At 38.3% G+C, this 12,868-nt stretch overlaps 1 protein-coding gene across 3 annotated transcripts in view; it reads right to left on the reverse strand.

Annotated features, from left to right (window-relative positions):
* The window catches only part of SBF2 (SET binding factor 2), a 527,933-nt gene that overhangs the window by 134,639 nt on the left and 380,426 nt on the right, over positions 1 to 12,868 (reverse strand). For all 3 annotated transcript variants that reach the window (XM_043517429.1, XM_043517428.1, XM_043517427.1), the window contains exon 17: positions 2,305 to 2,373. In XM_043517429.1, the coding sequence (XP_043373364.1) occupies positions 2,305 to 2,373 (69 nt within the window). The remainder of the gene's footprint in view (positions 1 to 2,304; positions 2,374 to 12,868) is intronic.

The following is a 12,868-nucleotide window of genomic DNA, read 5'->3' on the forward strand; positions in this document are numbered from 1 at the left end:
GTGTGTGCGCCAGAATACATTTTAATAAAAATAATAATCCCCCAAACAATTTTCCCTAGCTTAGTTCGAATTTTGTATGTCCCTTTGGGCTGATCACAGATAGCAACATGTCTATTGAGAATCTGGAAAGCGTTTATTCTTCTAGCTAGGGTCGCTATAAAGGGAAGCCCAGATGAAGAGAGGAGGGAATCTTCCAGCCTACCATCCAATAAGCGATGAGGTCCTTCACAGGAAAACTCAGGTGAGGAAATAGGATGAGCAGCAGTATTTGTGAGGCAAACCTGCAGCCAGATCAGGGCTCCTTGCTCACCTCCAGTAGAGTCGTGGGGAGTGACCACTCAAACACGCAGCAATACCTCAGCTGTACTAAGTTACTCTTCCTACAGAGTCTGTAATGACAGCCTTTCGGCATGCAGCAGCAGCCTATCCTGTAGTACAGTGTGGGTCAGATGACCTGCACTCCTAGGTATTTCCCAAACTCCACCAAAGCTTCAGATCAGTTTGTACAACAACGCTATACCGCCAGGAACTCTCCTGCAGCCCTGCAGTGCATCAGACGCATGAGACTCCAAGCCTGCTCTTGATCCTGTTCCTCTTTATTCCCCAGCCTTGCCTGAGCTCATTCCACTCTTGTCCTTGCCCTACTCTAATCTCGCTCAAGCTCTGCTATTGACATGCTTACAGCCTTGCCTCTGCTTCCTGATCCTCCTCGGATGCTGATTATCCGGCTTTGACCTTTGGCCTGGACATGGACCCCAGTTACAGTACTGACTTGGCTTGTCCCTGGATTCTGGTCACATAGCTTTGACCCCTGGCTTGCACCTGGTTTCCTGCTACAGTACTGATTCTGATCTCGGTTCTGATCCTGACCTGTCCTCAGATCTTGATTCCAGTGCCCCCTTGGTCCAGGCCCAACCCTACATACCGCTTCGACCTCCGCTCCAAAGACTAGGAATGGGTAGGAAGGGAAGCGTGCTTGACAGTATTTGATGGTGTCATCTCCTCAAAATCAGAAATGGAGGACCACCACCAGCTGCCCGACTCAGTGCAGCTCTCCAGAATTAGTACCAGATGGTTTAAAAAAAATATAGGTACCAATTTCCTAAGAAGAATGCCCATACACAGCCCTCTCTACAAAGACCCATGAGAGGTTGAGACCTATTTGTTCCAGTCCTGCATAAATTTTGAAAGACTCTAAAGAATTTGAAATATATTTTAAAAGTTCTATTCATCTTCCAACTCCAAATGGAATCCCTGTACTTAGACCCTCCGAAAGTTCCCCTGCTGATCTGGCATTCTAAACAACGTTTTTTAAAAACAGATTAAATCTTAATTTTCTATCAAAAATATAACCAAAATAAAATCTGCTTCTGCCTTTTTGCCAAGGAATGAGAGTCTTATGAGGCATAAACCAGGGACAGTCACTAAACCTGAAGATTAGATCTGGGAAAAACAAAATTCTTTTTCCATTATGCAGCAACATCTGGTTTGTGCAAGTGACAGTCAGATTTCTTAGTTTTTCTATTCAGGTCTGAAACATGGAAAATCATCATCCTTTCAACTTCCATAGTCTCACAGTGTTTCCACTGGATAACTGTAGACCTGGACAATAAATACGATGCTGACCAGAACAAAACTTTTTGTACAACCCCAAATAGATTTTTCCGATTTGCTGACAACTTCCACACGTTTTTGGAAATGAATTGAATATTTTTTCTGATTTTTCAGCATGCTGGCCGAACTGAAAAATCAATTTGTTCTGCTGTAGTCAGAACTCCCATTGCCAAGCAATCCCCCTCATTCTGGGCCTGATGCACAGCCCTCTGACGTTCACTGAAAGACACTCATTGACTTCAGTGGGCTTCGGTAAAAGGCTTCCTACCTTTTAGGTTTTCTCATGTCATCACTTCCATCCTTTTAGTGATCTAAATCAGCAGTTCTCAAACTTCATTGCACCGCGACCCCCTTCTAACAACAAAAATTACGACATGACTCCCAGGATGGGGGATCAAAGCCTGAACCTGCCCGAGCCCCACTGCCCCCAGGCAGGGGGGGCCCAAAGGCTTCAGCCACGGGCAGGGGGGCCTATAACCTGAGCCCAGCTGCCCAGTGCTGGAGAGGAAGTCCTCGGGCTTGAGCCCCGGGCCCCAGTAAGTCTAACACCAGCCCTGGCAATCCCATTAAAACGGGGTCCCAACCCACTTTGGGGTCCTGACCCATAATTTGAGAACTGCTGATCTAAATAAATGTAAACACATTTAAGAAAACAGTAATCAACTTAAATTAAAACCAGTAAAAACTTACTCTGTAGAATGCAGTTGTCAGGGGCAGTAATGCTGCAGCAATGCTGTACTCTTCTGAAGTTGAACAATCCTTCAAGAAAAACATACACAGAAAATAAGCATAAGTCATGATGACTAGCTGACAGCGTAAACCACATTTATACATAATAGACAGATTGACCTTTTCCTTTTTGTTGGGGATGGGCTTTTTTGTTATATGTCCCTTTCTGCCCTTGTTGTTCCAACAGTGGTACCTTAACCTCCAGTCATAAGGGTGAGCCAATTCTACTCCATATATCAGCAATAAGAATGTGCTCTTAGAGATGGTAGTCCACACACCCGTTTCTTAGCGGTTGAGGATCATTCTTGTTGCACACCCCAGAGTAATAACACGGCCATTAACTGACTTGAAGCAAAGTTGCTAGGTTGTTGCCAATGCTGAGTCTACGGCACAGTAGCATTAAGTTTCAACCACAACAAAAGTCTGGTAATAATAACTGCAAACATACAGAAAAGTCATTTCTATGAACTTTTGGTTTCAACTTAATTTTATACAATCATTTTGAAATTTTACTTTGTATAAATACAGTAAATAGGTGCATGTAACATACTTATTCAAAACTTACACAAGGAAATAACAAGTACATTGTTCATAATCACTTTTATGGAAGGAAAGTATCAGTCATTATAGAGGGGGTTATTACTAGTCCATTGTAATTTAAGTATTTTTCACACAGTTGATGAAATGTTATTTCAAGAAACCACTATTTAAGCAGGCATTCATTTAACATGCTGGGACTGATTCTATTTTATGCCAATATAATTCTACGAGCTTCAATGGAGTTGCATCTGATATACATCAGCATGAGAGGTAAGAATAAGCCCCATCATATTTAAATCTATGACATTCAATTAACTATCATCATGGTGAGTCAAATGATAAATAATGAAGTACATTTACCAAAAACAAACTATACAAAAGAAAAATAGTAACTGTAATAATTCTTCAAGATGAGCTTCTGTATATTCACATGTCCTGATGCCTTGATCCCATAAGTGGTCATATACAGAGGCTATGTGAAGAATAGCTTAAATTCTTAATTCTGAATAGATATAATTAGAAATGAAGCTTCAAAGACATTTTATTTGAGAGAAGTTTAAAACTGTCGCAAAGATAGTTCACAGAATAATCAGAGTTAAGAACATAAGAACGGCCATACTGAGTCAGACCAAAGGTCCATCTAGCCCAGTAACCTGTCTTCCAACAGAGGCCAACGCCAGGTGCCCCAGAGGGAATGAACAGAACAGGTAATCATCAAGTGATCCATCCCATCACCCATTCCCAGCTTCTGGCAAACAGAAACTAGAGACACCATGCCTGCCCATCCTGGCTAATAGCCATTGATGGACCTATCCTCCATGAACTTATCTAGTTTGTTTTTTGAACCCTGTTATAGTCTTGGCCTTCACAACATCCCCTGACAAAGAGTTCCAAAAGTTGATTGTGCGTTGTGTGAAAAAATACGTCCTTTTGTTTGTTTGAAACCAGCTGCCTATTAATTGGGTGACCCCTAGTTCTTGTGTTATGAGAAGGAGTAAATAACACTTGCTTATTTACTTTCTCCACACCAGTCATGATGTTATAGACCTCTATCATATTCCCCCTTAGTCATCTCTTTTCCAAGCTGAAAAGTCCCAGTCTTGTTAATCTCTCCTCACATGGAAGCTGTTCCATATCCCTAATCATTTTTGTTGCCCTTTTCTGAACCTTTTCCAATTCCAATATATCTTTTTTGAGATGGGGTGAGCACATTTGCACGCAGTATTCGAGATGTGGGAATACCATGGATTTCTATAGAGGTAATATGATATTTTCTGTCATAGTTAATTGTATTTGGTGGGGAAGAAATTCAAAGATTTTTGTTTTGTAATGGAGTTCGAGTTTGTTTCTTTCATTACCACTAAGTTGTGGCAGAAGATGAAGACAATCCATACAGATTGCATATTGTATTAATGAGGGAACATCATCTTTCACATGACAGGAACTTAGAAGACAAATGACACCACTGCAACGAATAGAGGCAAAGGTGGGAAGAAAGGTTTTCCAAAGTAAAACCTTTCATACAAAGAAAATAACAGAACACCACTAGCTATCACCTTCAGCCCCCAACCAAAACCTCTCCAACGCATCATCAAGGATCTACAACCTATTCTGAAGGATGACCCTTCACTCTCACAGATTTTGGGAGACAGGCCAGTCCTTGCTTACAGACAGCCCCCTAACCTGAAACAAATATTCACCAGCAACCACACACCACACAACAGAACCACTAACCCAGGAACCTATCCTTGCAACAAAGCCCGTTGCCAACTCCGTCCACATATCTATTCAGGGGACACCATCATAGGGCCTAATCACATCAGCCACACTGTCAGAGGCTCGTTCACCTGCGCATCTACCAATGTGATATATGCCATCATGTGTCAGCAATGCCCCTCTGCCATATACATTGGTCAAACTGGACAGTCTCTACATAAAAGAATAAATGGACACAAATCAGACATCAAGAATTATAACATTCAAAAACCAGTCGGAGAACACTTCAATTTCTCCTGTCACTTGATTACAGACCTGAGAGTGGCTATCCTTCAACAAAAAAACTTCAAAAACAGACTCCAGCGAGAGACTGCTGAATTGGAATTAATTTGCAAACTGGATACAATTAACTTAGGCTTGAATAGAGACTGGGAGTGGATGAGTCATTATACAAAGTAAAACTATTTCCCCATGTTATTTCTCCCCTCCACCCCATCCCCCACTGTTCCTCAGATGTTCTTGTTAACTGCTGGAAATGACCCACCTTGCATGTCACCATGAAAGGTTTTCCTCCTTCCCCCCCTCCTGCTGGTGATAGCTCATCTTAAATGATCACTCTCCTTACAGTGTGTATGATAAAACCCATTGTTTCATGTTCTCTGTGGGTGTGTATATAAATCTCCCCACTGTATTTTCCACTGAATGCATCCGATGAAGTGAGCTGTAGCTCACGAAAGCTTATGCTCAAATAAATTTGTTAGTCTCTAAGGTGCCACAAGTACTCCTTTTCTTTTTTGCGAATACAGACTAACATGGCTGCTACTCCGAAACCCGTTTATAGTCTGAGAATGCTTAATTTAACAGTGAAATGCGTCACTCAGATCTTTCAAAATAAGGATAAAGAAAGAGATGTCATGCCAAAGTAAATGAACCAGTGAGTGGACTGAAGAAAATAATGATCTTGTTATGGAAATCATTCAAGAGAATCTAGAATTGATAGGTACCTTAAGGTTTAAAAAACAAACTACTTAACTTTTTAAGATTATTTTTAAAAATAATTAACAAACAACATTCAGTGAAAACATAACGTGAAAGCAGTCCACGAAGCCCTATCCAAAGAAATCTATTTCTGAAAGGCCTCTCTCCCTCTCTCTTTTTTTAAAAATTTTAAATGGACTAAATATTTTTCATTGGTCCTTGTTGCCAAGGTTGGAGAAACATGATAATGCAACTATTTCTATAAAACAAATACCGAGTTATATACTGGATAATGAGTGGCATAAACATAACTTCCATTAGCACTATCTTTATCAACTCCTGTTTCATGCTGACCATTACTGTTGAGAACCTTCAATTCAACCCAAAGATCCAAGATCTGCTTATCTATTTTTAATCTTTGATAATTTACCCGAATCCAAAATTATCTGGACTGTTCCTCTGCCAAGATTTTTATTTATACCTTCATGCTGACACACTTCCTACCTTACAATTTTCTCTCAAATCAAACTTTTTGCAATTTAATCTGTACTACTAAATGTCGATTTTCAACTCTGTACCCACAACTAGGAAATCATTCTCCTCATTCTAGTAATCCTAACTTCATTGTGACTGCTCATGTGAATTGTTATGCAATTTATTGTAATACTTGATACACTCACATCCAAAGTGGCCCACTGGACACTGTTAAAGGGCCTTATCTTGCAGTTCGTTCTCACATAAGAAGTCATAACTTAGTCAATGAGCCTATTAGTGTTAAGAACCACAGGACTGGGTCCAAAGTTTATAGACCAAAAATCTAATCTTCAGGTAGTTTTTTCTAGTTGTTTGAAAAGTCCATGTGATTTTTAATACTTTTTTCATAACAAATACTTCAGTGCTCTCTTCTCAATTCAAGTAGCCCAGTCATCCTGAGTAACACATCGATGTACACAGTCATGGAAAAAACCAAAATTTGACAAAAGATTTAAGAGACAGATTTTAAAGGTGGTGTATAAATGGATACACATGTGTAAGCGAACATTTATGCAAGGTTACCCGAGTTGTACTTGTAAATGAACTTTTAGTTGTCTAGACCTGTGCCCTGCCTGAATGTGAATGTGGCAACTGTGCATGGAAATACGTGCGTGTAAATCTGTGCATTCTGCACATGCATCTCATACCATTTGAGAAGGTGATCATTATAGAATGAAAAAAAAATGATGAAAAGCATGATAGATACTCTGATGATATCTTTCATTACTGTGATACGTGTCTCAGAATACTATGTAGTTTGTAAAATTATACACGAGTTCCACTCTTTCAGTGTCTAGACATAATGGAGTTCAGAAGGGAAAGTCTGGCATGCCTGTCATTCTCAAACTGTGAATTATTTGCTATTATGTTGTTGCCCATATCTATAACCTTACTTTATAAGAATGTTTTGTGGTTTGACACACATATTTATGTGATGGTATGTGTATACAATACATGTCACATTTTTAATATTTTCAATTTAAGTTAGTAAGATGACTCTACATTTAAAGTGAGACTATACATTATTTAAAAATTCTCAATGCTTTACAAAGAAATACTTATTTTCCTTTTGTATATTTTATGGATGTGTGTCTAGATGCAAAATGATCTATGCTGATTGTTTCAAGTTGTCCATTCAATCTTTTGGCTCAAATTATTTTGTTGGCATTTTGGCTTTTACCCAAAACATGCACAAAAATATCTTTCTAAACTGAGCAATCTTAGAATCCTCACCTAGAGAGCATTCAGTGTTCCAAGAGCTAACATATGTCTAAAAGATATATATCACCACAGCACAGACAACATATGGTGCTTTATTTTTGCATTTTTACTTACAAATATGCAATTCCCCACATTTAGCATGTCAGCAGTACCCTCTACACCTCTAATGTAGTTGTATAATCAATATATATTTCCTTGGCCAGCATGTGATGAAAGCATTAGACAATACAAGTAAAATAATCCCATTCCAGGACAAATTTCTCCCCAAGATACCTTCCTAATACTGCTGCTTGAAGTATAGTAAAATCCATTAACTATTTGCTTTATCTGAGCACACTAAAACACCACAGTTAATGGAGATTATATGTAAAAATCTTAAACACTCTTAATTACCTACATGCAGGTACTGTAAATGTCATATACCTACTGGTACTGTATGAAATGAATTCAGATTTGTGAAGGCCAGACCATCACTATATAAGGGGCTGATAAAAATTCCTGACGAGATATTGCAAAGCAATGAAATTGCTTTCTTAATTTACATAGAATGAAGATGAGTGACATGGGAAATCAAGGCGTATTCCTAGCACACAAATAGCCTTTCTATAAATAATGACAATTGATAATGAGATACCAACTCTTGTAGAAAACTGGTTTGATTCCATGCCCTGTTCAGCAAGAACTAAAAGTTCACTTTGTGAACCAGAAATTTCTGAAGCTGCATCGTGACAGGAGGTTAGACTAGATGACCCTTGTGGTCCCTTCTAACCCTATGATTCTATGAAGGAAACGGAAAATTCAATGGCAGCTTCAAGTATATTAAAATGGAAGTCTTTATTGAATTAAATATGAAAATACTTAATAAAATCAGCACTGTATTCTTCCATTTACTTCTTTTGATGTTAAATTTAAATGCATTTTATGCTACCTTCAGATTTTCAATGTGCAGTAAATTTTTGTATTGACACTATCTGTTTTTTAGAATTCACAGAAGCAAAGTTGGAGGTTTTGGCAACTTGCCGTGGGCAGCTGGAGCTTCTGAACCTGGAAGAAGGCAGGAGGCAGTTTTGGATTTTGGAACCTAGTGGAAATTTTAGGCTTTTGGCGCTGGGATGGGGAGGCATCTCTTCTTTCCCTCACCCTTATAGTCAGGGTCAGAGTTGACCTGCATTTTTGGGAGGCTTCAACTGCTACTTCCTCACTTCATCAACCACTGACAACAACCTGCTATCCTCTTCCTATTCTCAGTGGAGAACAGCTAATGAACATCCACATGAAGGAAGGAGTTCCTGCTTAAGTTCAGGGGAAATACACACTCTGATTCAGCAAATCCCTTAAGCCTGTGAATAATCCTACTGCCTTCAACAAGATAACTTATATTCTTAAGTGTTTTCCAGAATTGGAGCCATTGTAAGCAACAGTAAACTCTTAGGGATGCCAGTTCCCTCTCAGTCACATGACCTATAAAACTTGAGAGGGATATCTTCCACTGAGAAGTAATATTCCTGTCTTCTTAAAATTCACAACTTCTATGAAGTTTCTCATTATCCAGCCATCTTAAAAAGTGTGGTGTTTTTAATAAAATAGGAAAATCTACACTATTTTCTATCACTGAAGGCAATTTTTGTCTTGTGTAGCTATAAACTGTATCTACATTAGACTGTAAGCTCAGGAACTGTGTTTTCTACATTCTGTACAGAGCTGAGCACGATTTTGCTCAAAGTTCTGAAACAGTTTAAATAAGCTGCAGTTTAATTTTAAATTAGCTGCAGTTTATTGTACATTGTTATATAATAAACATAACATACACCATATAAAGTGACACACTAATGAGCTACATGCCAGTTGTTGATATATGGTAAAATGTGTGTGCATAATGGTAAAGGGTATACACCTATACAATATACTGATACAGATCCTGCCAGGTGCTGATCACCTTCTGTGATGTACTGAGTGCTTTGAATATCTATTTTAACGAATGCCAAGAGCGTGCAGCATCTTGCTGGATTAGGCCCTTAATGCATAAAGAAAGGAAAACGCATGTCAGATTAAAGTGAGCTATGTTTATCAAAGGAGTGAGGAAAGAACCGATAACTCACCATGAGTAGTGAAACTACAAGCGATGATGACATATATTTCTGCAACACTGGTTAAACATTAAGGCTGAAATTGAGGTCCTAATCAAGTAAATGGCAAAACTCCCCTCAGTGACTTCAGTGAAGCCAGGATTTCACCCTATATTAGTCTGTACACGTTATATTGTTTAGCTTCTTATTGGTTTACAGCATTTATACTGTCAGTACAGGTTACCTTATGGGATTACTTTATATTGACCAACCCAAATTACTACAGTATTTTCTGTCTTTTCTTTGTCTAAAGCAACAACAGAGCTCATCAGGGTGGATTAGAAAGACTGCTTTATTTTATGAACTGGTTCTGTGTTACTAGAAAACAGTGGGACTACAATTTTATTGATAAGTAATTTAGAAAGTATTTTTAGGAAAATATTTCAAAACAGATTAACCCTTTTTAATATTCCAAATTTTAAAAATATATTTTGCACCTACTATTATGAGATTGGTTGAATATCGTTTCTATGTTCATTGGCACAGAAAATGTTAATGTCATGTAGCTACAAGTCAGTATTCTTGATTTGTAAACAAGAAGAAACATCATCTTTTATACAACAAGCAAATAAGTGTAAGATGTAATTTAATTAAATCAAGCAATGAATGTATATAAAACATTGTTACCTAAGAAAAAAATAATGCAGATTTACCCTTTTCTTCATTATATAAATCAGAAACTCTTCTAGTCACCCCACAAAAATGTCTCTTATCCTCCTACAATATGAAATATTTATAAGATTTAAGTATTTTAATTATAGACAGTCATGTTATCTATTTTACATGAAGCAATGCATCTAATGGATTGTATAATCTACTCTAGAAATACTAGAGCACACATTCAAGGCTATGATTCCTACATTCTCCAGAGTTAAAAATAGATTTCACATAAAATAACAATTTTATGAGATATTAACAATCATATAATATCTGTTATATGATCTATTTAGGTGCTGCTGCTAATTAAATGAAAAAGTATGTGTTCCTATGTGGAATTTTATTATAAGAACCTTTTAAAACACTTAAATACAAGTTTTTAACCCTATAGATAACCTAATCTTCTATCCTGCTTTAATGATTGTCAAAAAAGGTATTAAACACTTGTTATTCCTATAACCAAAGCTATGTAATATAATTAATATATATATTCAAAATACAGCATGGAATCTAATTTTTCTTAAATTAGAGTGAAATCCTAAGCCCCACTGAAATCACCAGCAAAACTCCAACTAATTTCAATGTGGACATGGTTTTCAGCCATTACATCTTTTAGGGAAAGCTAACTTCATAGTTACTTACTTTATAACCATCAAATACAGATAGGTTTCACTTATGAAGTCAGTACCAGACTCTGTGTTCCTCTGCTCCACAATGGGGTGAGGAAGAAGGAATTCTTCCTCTAGGCTGTAATAGTGTTTATATCCATTCCACTGAGGCTGCCTGGACGTATTACTTCTGTGAGGCATAGAGGAAGACAACGACTGAAGAATCCACACAGAGAACTTGTGCCCTCATCTCTCCAACTACAGGGCTACGAGAGTGGTTGTGAAGCCTGCGAGGAGCTATCTTTTCTCTCTGCTGTGGGGAAAATTGCCCCAAGTTGTTCTTCAAATCTTTGAATGTGGATGTGATATACACCCTTTTACATGGGTACATTTTGTTCTAAAAAAGTTTAACACAATTCAAGGTTGTTTTTCATATAACAAATGTATAATTATAATATTTGTACGCAGCACTATGTGTGTGTATTGCAATTTACCTGGGAAACAGAATGGTTTTGTTGTAGATGGGGCAGAAGGAAGACATGATGCAGGGATAGAATGTATCACACAATGGAGAAGAGGCAAAGATACACAAAATAAAGTTGCTTGATTTTGCACAATAAACACCACAAGCCTGATCATGCAAAAATGCATCTACCTATCTTTACTAATGTGCTTCAATATTTGCATATAAGGGCTTAAATGAAATATGCATATTTGGCACTGTTTGCCATTTGTACTTCATGTATGACATTTCTGACATTAAACCCCAGATTTCTGGTAATATTGCAAGACAGTTTTTCCCCCCTATGGAAACTACTACTTCTGCCTGCAATCTCTCCCCAATTTATCTGGTGTAACCACATGTGGCCCAAGCCCTGTGCAAACTCCCCACCCCAAAATGTCTTATACTTTATGGAAAGTTTATGAAGAGAAAATTTACTGAGGGAGGGTGCAATTCACCAAGCCATGTCCTCACAAGTCCCCTTGAACATTTTGTAGTTATGCCTACTCAGGTGATGCATACCTCTAACTAGTGTTCTGGGCAGGACGGAGCTCCAGTGACCTTCAGTAACAAAAAGTGAAGAGGTTACATTCTATTATTACCTCTTGCGAGGTTGACCACTGGCTGGAAAGATGCTATGGGCTCAAGCTGCAGCTGTGTGCGCTCTGTACAATGCAAGGCCAGGGCAAAGGCAGCTGCCTGTGTGATTCCCTGATCTTATGGATGATTCAACGCAAATTAGACCAACCTCACTTCTGCCCTGAGATACACTAAGTGCAACACCCACAAGGGACATTACACTATCCTGGGATCACTGGAACAAAAATATGCTCCAACCATGCCCCATAATAGGCATTCTTAGGGGGAAGACACAGAGCTGTCTACCTCACCCCAGACAAATCCCCATAGCTGGTTGGTTAAGATGACTTTCTGGCCCCACTACACCACTAAAGTGGTGCAAAGGGGCCACAGCTGGAAGCAAGAACAGGCCCTATAGATCATTTCATTAGCCAACAAGAGAGCTGGTACCCTACAAAACAAGCAAAACAGATCTTTGGTGTGAAAGGCTGCACAATGACATCCCAGTCTGTAGGAAGTTCTGCCAAGATTCTTTTTAACTTTAGAAAATTTCTTACACTTGGCTTTACTAGGTTCTGGCCTCTCATAGGTTTGTGTGGACTTATTGAGAGAGAATGCAGGGGAGAGAATGTCATGGATGCAATTTTGGATGGATGCATTCAAGCACCTAATTTTTATTCAATTTTAAAAAGTTTAACCCAGCTATACTCTGGATGATGAATTAACAATGTAGAACTTTTCCGCTTGTGGTCCCACAGCTCTTCTGGTCTAGCAGCAAACCAACACTAGCAATAGCACTTTACTAGAAAGAGAGCTCTGGGGTGCCTATCTCACAATACATGCATTTTTCACAATCTAAGGTTATGATTTGTTGTTCTACCCTTTTTTAATAACAAAAATATTTAGGGAACAAGGAAACAACTCCTACATGCAGAAGTAATAAATTCTTCAGTATTTTTACTGTACCCCATTATAGTTCTTTTGTAATGAGTGTAAAATTTGTTTTTAATTTTTCTGTTTAAGACGCAGATAAATACAAGAATGCCATCCCTTGTGTCTGAGCA

The sequence above is a fragment of the Dermochelys coriacea genome, chromosome 6 (genome assembly GCF_009764565.3).
Source record: "Dermochelys coriacea isolate rDerCor1 chromosome 6, rDerCor1.pri.v4, whole genome shotgun sequence".
Taxonomy (NCBI): domain Eukaryota; kingdom Metazoa; phylum Chordata; order Testudines; family Dermochelyidae; genus Dermochelys; species Dermochelys coriacea.